The sequence below is a fragment of the Ranitomeya variabilis genome, chromosome 1, assembly GCF_051348905.1.
Source record: "Ranitomeya variabilis isolate aRanVar5 chromosome 1, aRanVar5.hap1, whole genome shotgun sequence".
NCBI lineage: Eukaryota > Metazoa > Chordata > Amphibia > Anura > Dendrobatidae > Ranitomeya > Ranitomeya variabilis.
In genome coordinates, this window is record NC_135232.1 from 132,848,061 (window position 1) to 132,859,887 (window position 11,827).

Consider the following 11,827-nt stretch of genomic DNA (forward strand, 5'->3'; position numbering starts at 1 on the left):
TACCCCCAACCCTAACCCTAACTTTAACCCTAACTTTAGCCCCAACCCTAACTGTAGCCGTAACCCTAGCCCCAACCCTAACCCTAACCCTAGGCCTAACACCAAACCCTAGCCCTAACCTTAACCCTATCCCTAGCCCTAACCCTAGCCCTAACCCTAGCCCTACCCCTAACCCTAATGGGAAAATGGAAATACATTTTTTTAATTTTTTAATTTTTCCCTAACTAAGGGGGTGATGAAGGGGGGTTTGATTTACTATTTATAGCGGGTTTTTTAGCGGATTTTTATGGTTGGCAGCCGTCACACACTAAAAGACCCTTTTTTATTGCAAAAAATATTTTTTGCGTTACCACATTTTGAGAGCTATCATTTTTCCATATTTTGGTCCACAGAGTCATGTGAGGTCTTGTTTTTTGCCGGACAATTTGACGTTTTTATTGATAACATTTTCGGGCATGTGACATTTTTTGATCGCTTTTTATTCCAATTTTTGTGAGGCAGAATGACCAAAAACCAGCTATTCATGAATTTCTTTTGGGGGGGGGGCGTTTATACCGTTCCGCGTTTGGTAAAATGGATAAAGCAGTTTTATTCTTCGGGTCAGTACGATTACAGCGATACCTCATTTATATAATTTTTTTATGTTTTGGCGCTTTTATACGATAAAAACTATTTTATAGAAAAAAAAATTATTTTTGCATCGCTTTATTCTGAGGACTATAACTTTTTATTTTTTCGCTGATGATGCTGAATAACCTCTCCTTTTTTGCAGGACAAGATGACATTTTCAGCGGTACCATGGTTATTTATATCTGTCTTTTTGATCTTGTGTTATTTCACTTTTTGTTCGGCGGTATGATAATAAAGCGTTGTTCTTTGCCTTGTTTTTTTTTTTTACGGTGCTCACTGAAAGAGTTAACTAGTGGGATAGTTTTATAGGTCGGGTCGTTACGGACACGGCGATACTAGATATGTGTACTTTTATTGTTTGTTTTTTGATTTATATAAAGGAATGTATTTATTGGAACAATGTTTTTTATTATTATTATTATTTATTTAGGAATTTTTTTTATTTATTTATTTAATTTTTTTTTACACATGTAATTTTTTTTTATTTACTTTTTACTTTGGCTCAGGGGGGGACATCACAGTAAAGTGACAGATCCCTGATCTGACACTTTGCTGTGCACTGGGTCAGATCAGTGATCACACAGCACAGCAGGGAGGCTTCCCGGCACCTGCTCTGAGCAGGCACTGGTAAGCCACCTCCGTGCAGGACCCGGATGCAGCCTTGCAGCCATTTTGGATCTGGGTCTGCAGGGAGGAGGAGGTAAGAGACCCTCGGAGCAACGCGCTCACATCGCGTTGCTCCGAGGGTCTCAGGGAAACACGCAGGGAGCCCCCTCCCTGCGCAATGCTTCTCTATACCGCCGGAACACTGTGATCATGTTTGATCGCAGTGTGCCGGGGGTTAATGTGCCGGGGGCGCTCCGTGACCGCTCCTGGCACATAGTGCCGGATGTCAGCTGCGATAGTCATCTGACACCTGGCCGCGATCGGCAGCGCTCCCCCCGTGAGCGCGGCTGATCGCTCTGGACGTACTATTCCGTCCTTGGGAAGTAGGGCCCACCCCACATGGACGGAATAGTACGTCCAATGGTAGAAAGGGGTTAAATACAAAAGAGTAAATTCTAAACAAAAATTTAAAACAAATAACTATGGATGGGAAAAGTAGAAAAACTTAAAGCTTGCTGTGACACTATTATTGGCACCCTTTACATTAAATTAGTAAGGAGACATATTTTGACTCACCTGTGGTAAATCACAAATGAGAATAACCTGTGATTAATTGTCGGTACCCATGTGACATGAACTAGCCAATGAATGATATTTACAAAATTAGATCTGCGGGGTGCCTATAACCTGATTCGCATCCGTGAGGGGGACGAATGGAAGATGGCTTTTAACACCAGGGATGAGCACTATGAATACCTGGTGATGCCCTTTGGGCTCTGTAATGCTCCAGCCGTTTTCCAAGACTTTGTGAACGACATTTTCCGGGATATGCTCACCACCTCGGTCATAGTCTATCTGGATAATATTCTCATCTACTCTCCAGATATTGACTCCCATCGGAGAGATGTTCGCAAAGTCTTCAACCTCTTACGGGCAAACTCCCTCTACGCCAAGTTGGAGAAGTGTGTGTTTGAGCAGGAGTCCTTGCCTTTCCTTGGTTATATCATCTCTGCCCAGGGTTTGGCTATGGATCCTGCCAAGCTACAGGCTGTGATGGACTGCCAGGTACCCCATTCTCTTAAAGCGGTGCAGCACTTTATGGGGTTCATTAATTACTATCGCCATTTCATTCCACACTTCTCAACTTTGGTAGCTCCCTTGGTTGCCCTCACCAAGAAGGGAGCAAATCCCAAGTTGTGGTCAGAGGAGGTCTCCAAGGCCTTTCTCTCGATTAAGTCACACTTTGCCCCGATGTAGATAAGCTATTTATCATGGAGGTGGATGCCTCATCCGTTGGTGCTGGAGCAGTCCTTTTCCAAAAGGATGCTCAAGGTCGGAAGCATCCTTGCTTCTTCTTCTCCAAGACCTTCACACCAGCGGAGAGGAATTATTCCATCGGGGACAGGGAGTTGCTAGCCATGAAGTTGGCTTTTTCAGAGTGTAGACACCTCTTGGAGGGAGCTCGCTTTCCCTTCCAAGTGTTCACTGACCACAAGAACTTGGTATATATACAGACGGCCCAGCGGCTGAATTCTCGCCAGGCTAGATGGTCCCTGTTCTTCTCCCGGTTCCATTTTACTCTCCATTTTCTCTCCGAGGAGAAGAACATTCGTGCCGACGCTCTCTCCTGCTCCGTAGTGTCATCTGAGGAGGAGGAGGAGCCTTGGCTTATTGTCCCTTCTGAGAGCCTGAGAACTGTGGCTCCGGTTTCGCTAGAGTCCATGCCCCCGGGCAAGACTTTCGTACCAGCGAATTTGCGACCGGAGGTTTTCTCTTGGGCTCACTCGTCCAGAGTGGGTGGACATTTTGGGACCAAGAGGACATCTGAGCTTTTGGCGGGGACGTACTGGTGGCCGCATATGGCCCATGACGTCCGGGACTATATTCGGGCGTGTGTCTCCTGCGCCCAGAATCGGTCTCCTCGGCAACGGCCTGCTGGGTTACTTTACCCCATGCCGGTGGTAGACAGACCCTGGGATATGGTCGGGATGGACTTCGTGGTGGGCTTACCCAAGTCTCGTAGCTGCACCATTATCTGGGTAGTCACCGATCATTTTTCTATGATGGTGCATTTGGTGCCGCTTCCACGGTTACCTTCTGCACGGGCCTTGGCGGCGTTGTTCATAAAACATATTTTCCGCTTTCCAGTTTGCGTCTCGGTTTTGGAGAGAGCTCTGCCATTTTCTCAGCATATAGCTGAATCTCTCCTCTTCATATCATCCCGAGACAAATGGGTTGGTAGAGAGAACCAACCAGACTCTGATGACATACTTGCGACATTTTGTCTCTGCTAGGCAGGATGACTGGGCATCTTTGCTACCTTTGGTGGAATTTGCCTTGAACAACACCGTAGCCGATTCCACTGGTCAGACTCCTTTTCTCCTTAATTACGACCAGCATCCACGTGTCCCTGTGCTCATGCCCGTGTCCGTGTCATCCACCGATTCTAGGGTGGCAGACTGGGCGGTGGAGGCACGTGACATCTGGGACCGCACACAGGATGCCATCCGGGCCTCCAAGGAGAGAATGAGGGTTTCGGCTGATGCACACCGGCGCCCCGCTCCGACCTTTGCTCCTGGCGACTTAGTGTGGCTCTCCACCCGTAACATCAGGCTGCGAGTTGAGTCCACTAAGTTTGCGCCTCACTACATTGGCCCGTTCAAGGTTCTGGAACAGGTCAATCCTGTGGTCTACCATTTGGCTATTCCTCCACGCCTTGGTATCACCGATACTTATCACGTTTCCCTCTTAAAGCCCGTTCATTTGTCCTGGTTTTCTGAGTCATCTGCCAGGACATCGGGTTCATCCACAGATGAGTTTGAGGTGAATGCTATTGTGGGGTGCAAGGTGGTACATGGCAAGAAATTTTATCTGGTGGACTGGAAGGGTCACGGTCCAGAGGATAGAACCTGGGAGCCTGTGGAGCACATTTAGGCTCCGTTGCTCATTGCAGCTTTTGAGCGTAGCGAAGCTCAAGGAGGGGGGGTAATGTTAGGAGTCGAGTTTCCTCTGCTGCACAGGGGGAATCTCGATCCGTGTCTGCTGCGGTCTCTCATTCTGCATCGGCCGCAGTGGAGCCTGCTCAGCGGAGACGTCGGTCCCAGCGTCTCACTAAGGCCGGGGACACACTTAACGTATAAAAAAACGGTCCATTTTTCACGGCCGAGAATCGCACAAATGTTTCAAAAACAGTGATCCGTGTGCAGTGCGAGGATGCGATTTCCTCGCATCAAATGATCCGTGTGACATCCGTGTGACATCCGTATGGCATCCGTATGCCGAGATTTTCTCGCAAGCTTGCAAAATGGACATATAACGGTTTTGCCACCTGTAAAAATTTAAATCATCACCCAGAACATTATTTAAGGGCCATAAAACAGGTGGCAGCCACCAATCAAGGCAGCAGAGTCCCTGCTTATGTTGGTGCACTTCTGCTTGATGAGCAACATGTCGGATCTACTGACTTTTAACACCACAGAGCGTGTGCTTTACAACTGGGTACTTTCCCAACGTTTTGGAGAGCCATACCCAGTTATTGTTGATCCGAGGAGGCGGAGACGGATGTGGGTACATCCACTTATGAAGCAACGGATCAAGAAAGGACATTTCAACCGTCTGTATGCTGCTCTGAGGACCAATCCAGACAAGTTCTTCAACTATTGTCGGATGCGGATACAAACGTTTGATATTTTGTTGGAAATTTTGCGACCAGGGATTACCAAGAAGGACACCAGGATGCGACAATCCATTTCGGCAGAGGAGCGCCTTATCCTTACTTTACGGTATATATCAATCCTCTTTTTCTAAAAAAAGATTTGGGTGTAATGCTATTACCCATTGTGAAAAGTAGCTACTTAAATGGTTCCTAAACTTCAACATACCCGTATTTTCCGGCGTATAAGACGACCCCCGATTTTTGGTTAGATTTTCAGGGGTTCAAAATTAGTCTGATACGCCTGAAAAGACCGTAATTTATGATAAAGTTGGACTATTTAAGCAAATCTAACATCAAAGCCATCGCATGTCCTTAATGTTTGAGGAATCATGCCATATTATTTAGCTAATTGTAGTTTTGGCCCAGAGAACACTGTAATGTTTTAAATTTGTATTGTAAACAAATTATCTGGTTTCCTTTAGCTTCATTGCAACTGGACTATCATATGCAGCCCTGCATTTAGAGTTTTTACTCGGGAAATCTACAATTTCTGGAATTGTGCGGGATACATGCACGGAAATATGGAGAAGACTCCATCAAGAGGTGATGCCTGAGCCGAAAAGGTCCGATTGGTTACAGATTGCCCAAGGATTTCAGGACACCTGCCAGTTTCCGCACTGTATTGGGGCTCTGGACAGAAAGCACATCCGTGTGCGTAAGCCGCCGGGCTCAGGGACCCAATTCTATAATTATAAACAGTTTTTCTCTGTAGTGCTGTTGGCCCTGGTCGACAGCAACTACAGGTTTATAATTGTAGATATTGGGGCCTATGGGAGAACTGGAGACTCTAGAGTCTTCAGTTCTTCCTTAATGGGTCGGCGGCTGCGCACCAATGATTTGGATCTCCCACCCCCAAGTAACCTACCAGGGGCGAATTTAGATGCGGTGCCTTACATGATGGTAGCAGATGAGGCGTTTCAATTATCCAGGAACGTCATGAGGCCATATCCACGGAGAGGCCTGGACTACCGGCGTAGAATTTTTAATTTGCGCCTTTCACGTGCCCGCCGTCTGGTAGAGTGTTCATTTGGCATTCTCACTGCTAAATGGCGGGTACTTCAGTCCGCAATACAACTGAGTGAAGGCAATGTCAATGGTGTCATCAAAGCATGTGTTGTTCTTCACAACTTTACTAGATACCATGATTGCCCATCATCTGCTGCTGTTGAAATTGATTATGCTAATACTGTATTGCCTACTCCACGTGTTCTTCCTTCTCGTCGTCAGCACTCAGGCATAAAAGTTCGTGATGTGTTAACAAATTATTTTGTGTCACCAGAGGGAGCGACTGATTGGCAAGACAATGCTGTTGTGCTTTAAATTTTCTTTATATTGTTAGTTAATAAATAGCTTAATGTTCATGTGTGAATTGTGTATTATGTTTCTACTTTTCCTTTCCCAAAAAGTTTTGAAGTTGCCACATCATCTTTGTAGTCCTAAGAAGACACAACACTTATATTTTGACCAACATTTTTACTGATCAAAGCATATATATCTTTGCCCAAAACATATTAACATCATATGTAATTTTCGGCCTAATAACCAGAGTCAACCAGAACAAAGAACAGGCCAATGGCGCCAAAAACAAAAAGAAAAAACATAAATGACCTCCCGAAACTTTTGGAACCGAACTTACAGGTTCTGGTAGGTTGGGGGTGGCGATGGTGATGGCGGGTGTCCAGCATGTGCTGAACTTGGCCTAGGTGGTGGACCAACCAGACTGTCAACCTGTGGTATGGCAGATATATATGAAGGGTGTTGTTGCAAGTTTCGATCCTGAGTGTGCGGTACAACTGGATGTTGAGGGTAGAACGGCATAAAGTCCTGTGTACTGTATTGACCCATTTGGTCATACCCCCCAATATGGCCATGTCGAGCAGACACATGTTGGGACCAGCCTCCAAACATGTGTCTGTTCAAGTGGTCAGATTGGGCAGTGGATGGATATTCATTAATTGGCCTGTTTGGTTGTTGTTGGGTGTTTTGGGCAGGCTGTTGTTGTGGAGCTATACGTGGCAAGGGGGGTGCTGCAACTGTTGGATCGGGTTCCTCTGGAAGGTCTTGCACCACCAGAACATTTGTAGGTGACATTTGCCACTGTTCTAGGTAGTTGAACAAACGAATGGGGTTGTTTGGGGGTGTGGCCGCATCAATAACAATTTGGATACAACCTCTGGTCCGCAGCCTGAGCGAGCGTGGAATGGGCCGTAAATAGCGGGCAAGACTGCGGAAGTACGCTTCCTCCCCATCGTCATGTGCAGCCCTTGACAAATAGTCCAACACCCCTGTATCCACTTGCCTCCTGGTGCCAGTGTTAGAAGCCACCCTTCTGCGCCGCCCACGGTTTGGTCTGGTAGTAGGCTGTGGTGATGTATCCAGAGCCAAGGTTGGACTGCTGCTCTGGCCTCCTTCCTCAACCTCTGGATTGGCCTCCTGTGTGGCAGAAGATGCTGCTGCTGGTTGTGGTTGGTTGCTGCTTGGTGCTTGCCCTGATGGTCCAGCCATTTCGGAATCTTCACCAATGGGGTCAATCACCACCTCCGAGTCAGATGCAGTCTCTCTTTCTGTCAGATTGGACTCTGTTCTGTATTTCACAAATGATTAGAGAGGAAAAAATTATAAACATATTCACATTAGAAGATGTGTCTAAGTTTTTGGGACATGCATCCACTTACGGTCTGAGCTCCATCACCGGGGCAAGAAAATTCAGCCTATCAAAATACAGATATTTTCTTTTTTTCGGTGCTGCATCACCACTCCGCCCAGAAACTTGACGTTCCCGCCGGTATTGATCCCGGCAACTCCGCCAGCGTCTAGTGACATCATTCACTGCAAAGAAGCCAAAGTTGTTTGTGGAATACCAAATAATAATAAAGAATCTTTAGTTTTACATAACGATAACATATTCGGCAGTTTGTAAAAAACATTATCATTGCTGTCACCAATGTGGCTCCCAATATAAATTCCCGATGAGTACGTCTTTGGATTGTGTGAGGAAAGCGGAGTGCCCAGAGGAAACCCACGCAAACACGGAGAGAACATCCAAACTCTTTGCAGATTTTGTCCTTGGTGGAATTTGAACCCAGGACTCATATCCACTGAGCCACCATGCTGGCCAAGCACATAACTACAACAGGTCCAGGGTTTGCAAGCACACACAGGCCCTGGAGCCTAAGATCTGAAAGGACTCTAGCTAATATATTGGAACCATATTGGTGTGTCTTGTGAATGTTTTTGTATCCTCAACCAAGAGCTTGGAACATTTACATCACTCCTAAACACACCACATATGATGTGTTCATGCCTATTTTTCTCAAGACAAAAATGTTACAGCACATTTTTGGGTAAAGGATGGTACTTACAAATTTCTTGCTGAACCTCTTGAGGTCGCTCATCAAAATCGGGGAACATGTGGCGACAGATTGCCCTCCATGCTGCGTCTTTTCGTGCGCGGTCAGCATAATGTGCATCGCGTTGGTCCCATAACTCTGGTCTATCATGGACCAGAGCAATCAGCATCTCAACATTTATATGCCTGGCCATGCTGCTACACAGTACACTCCGTGGAGGCGTGCTTCCTGCTTTGCAATCCAGCGTGGGCCATAAATTAGCATGCCAAAGCTTCCTGATGATGGATGATTCAATTTCCTGTCACCTGGAGAAGTCTTCCGTATTTCTCGCAATGCACACGCATGGTCCGTGTGTAATCCGATTTTTTCTCGCCCCGATAGACTTGCATTGGCGAGTCTCGGCCGAGATACGCTGACAATCACAGCATGCTGCGAGTTCCCTCGGATCCAAAATACGGTGGAGAAAATATCGGATGATGGGAGCTGGACCATAGATTAACATTGGGCCGAATGCTACGCGATTTTTTATCGCATAGCACTCGTCCGTATTACGGTCTAGTGTGACCCCGGCCTAAGACTGATACTGTGCAAAGGGTTACTGCTGCCTCTCCAGGCTCTGCTATTGTACCCTGCACTGATCTGCGGCGAGAAGGCTTTTCTGGGACTAAGTCCTGCTTTGCACACACTGAGCATGCCCAGGGTAAGATCTCTCAGTGGAGATCAAGGGTCACATGCTCAGGTACTGCAGCCAAATCTATTGGTCCTTCTAGGAAGGTCCTGTAGGTGCGCAGGATCTGTAGCAGCCTCTCATTGGTCCTTCTAGGAAGGTCCTGTACATGCTGCAGCTATTTAAGTCTCACTTGGCCACACGGCCATGCTCTAGTATCTTCCTAAGATATGTGCTTTGCGCCAGTGTGGTCATGTGTTTGTATGTGTTCAGGGACTCGGCTGAAATAGGCCCCTAGAATGCTGGCACCTCCAGCAAGGAGATTGTGTTTGTGTGTATTCAGGGACCTGGCTGAAATAAGCCCCTAGAATGCTGGCACCTCCGGCGAGGAGTTTTGTGTGCATACATAACCACTGACTGCTCTCATTTGGGTAGTTAGCCTGTGCCTCTGTGAAAGTCTAACAGGGCACAGAGCTTTGTTTTCTCGGCCGCTCTGTGAAGCTAACAGAGCTGGTTCATACCGCCATATAGTGCCGCCAATTACTTAGCAGCAGGTTCTTTCCTGCACGGTGGATCCCGGGTTGCGAACGCACCAATCCCATCTAATAAATATATTCGGTGGTTTCCGCCAACCCTAACACACATTTTCTTCTAGTCTTATTCTATTTCTTCTTTGAAATTGCAACATGTAAGTTGAAAAACAATGTTTTATTGATGTATTACTTTGGACCACGAATTAAACATTCCTGAGGATATAACTTTGGTGCATTTACATTTACAAAACCTTGCACTGGCTCCCCATTCCCAGAGACTCCAGTTCAAAACCCTAACCGTGACATACAAAGCCATCCACAACCTGTGTCCTCCATACATCTGTGACCTCGTCTCCCGGTACTTACCTACATGCATCCTCCGATCCTCACCAGATCTCCTCTACTCCTCTCTTATCGCCTCTTCCCACAATCGCATACAAGACTTCTCCCGCACATCCCCTCTACTCTGGAACTCTCTACCACAACATATCAGACTCTCGCCTAGCATGGAAACCTTCAAAAGGAACCTGAAGACCCACCTCTTCCAACAAGCCTACACCTGCAGCAACCACCGATCTACCAAACTTCTGCTCGACCAGCTCTACCCTCTCCTACTGTAGCCTCACCCATCCCTTGTAGATTGTCAGCCCTCGTGGGCAGGGTCCTCTCTTCTTCTGTTCCAATTGTGACTTGTATTGTTAAGATTACTGTACTTGCTTGCTATTATGTATACCCCTCCTCACATGTAAAGCGCCATGGAATAAATGGCACTATAATAATAAATAATAATAATTTATTTCTGAAGATATTGTACAGTCCATGAAAAAAATGAAGGTGTGCCAATAATGGTGAGCAGGACTGTATATATATATATATATATATATATATATATATATATATATATATATATATATATATATATATTAGTATAACATTAACACATTCACCATTCATGTCTTAAATATTTTGAAACACAATGTTCATGCAGTTATTATCACATCAGAAAACAGATGTGAAATATTTAAAAACAAAAATAAGAAATATGCCAAAAAGTGCTAATTTGGCTCATATTATAAGCTTGCATATTTTTTACAAAGAAAGAAAAAATCATTTCCGTCTAAGGAAGCAATCTTGCAGAAGAAACAAACATTTTGCCTGAACATTAAGATGATAAATTATTGTTAACTTCTGTTAAATGCACTAACTAGGAAACTAACTGCTTCTTCATTCACAAGCCACAACTATAAAGAACAATTAGGCCCTATAAATAACACAGTATGCAGCCTGTTTCTTTATCTAAGAAATGGCAGTAAAATGATTTTTAGAACTACTAAAAATAAAAATGGCTTCATTTTCCCTTCATGTTTCAAAGTTAATCATCTCGTTTGTTTGGAAGATTAAATGTGTGTTTCTTTAGTTGAGCTCAGACAGTATTGATTGAAATCTTTGTGCCAAAAATATATTTGGTAAATATGGGAAATGGAGAAGGTTCCTCTCAAATCATTTGATATTTAGCCTATACCAAGTTACAGCACCAAAGGACCGTTACGGTCATACTTTTTACTGGATATTTCAGGAAAGTTTGTGCTAGATTTTATGCACATGACAGCATTATGGTTCTGTGTTGTACCTAGCCTTAATACAGCACTCACATAGGTGAATGGGGGATTGATTTACCTGTACTTATAAGATATGCAGGTATGCCACGTGGAGATGAGCAGATCGGCTAATTTTAATTTGTCTTTTTGTGCAGATTTTCCTCCAAAATTTGATTCGCAGAGAAGTTATAAAAATCCTTATACTAAATTTACCATTGCAAAAGGTCAAGACGTGTGCTATGATATTGCTCTCCTGGGAATTTCAGTGTTCGCAGTGACAATCAGGAGATGCAAAGAAGACCAGATGGGTAATGGTGAGGAATCAAGATGAGCGAATATCTTCGGCTCCCTCCTTATTCGGCAAGCTATAGCATTTACTGAATAAGTTGCATCAACTGTTTTTGCAGGATAACCTTGTATGTGGCTTGATTAATACGTCCTTCGCAAAAATTAACCTGCCCAATTCCAGCCTTGCTGAAGCATCCCCAGATCATCACCAATCCTTCATCAATTTTCACAGTGGGTGCAAGACACTGTGGCTTGTACACCTCTCCAGGTCTCCATCTAACCATTAGACTTCCAGGTGTTCATCTGGGGATGCTTCAGCAAGGCTGGAATTGGGCAGGTTAATCTTTGCGAAGGACCTGTGAATCAAGCCACATACAAGGTTATCCTGGAAAAACAGTTGAGTCCTTTTGCTCAGGCAATGTTCCCCAACTTTGAGGACT

At 45.1% G+C, this 11,827-nt stretch overlaps 1 protein-coding gene across 1 annotated transcript; it reads right to left on the reverse strand.

Annotated features, from left to right (window-relative positions):
• Positions 1 to 6,327: 6,327 nt before the first annotated feature.
• LOC143793656 (uncharacterized) lies at positions 6,328 to 8,392 on the reverse strand. The gene is made up of 4 exons (XM_077280712.1): positions 8,314 to 8,392; positions 7,627 to 7,780; positions 6,986 to 7,535; positions 6,328 to 6,387 (listed from the first exon to the last, which is right to left on the reverse strand). The coding sequence occupies exons 1-4, from the start codon at positions 8,360 to 8,362 to the stop codon at positions 6,328 to 6,330; spliced, it is 813 nt and encodes a 270-aa protein (XP_077136827.1). The 5' UTR covers positions 8,363 to 8,392.
• Between the last annotated feature and the right edge of the window lie 3,435 nt (positions 8,393 to 11,827).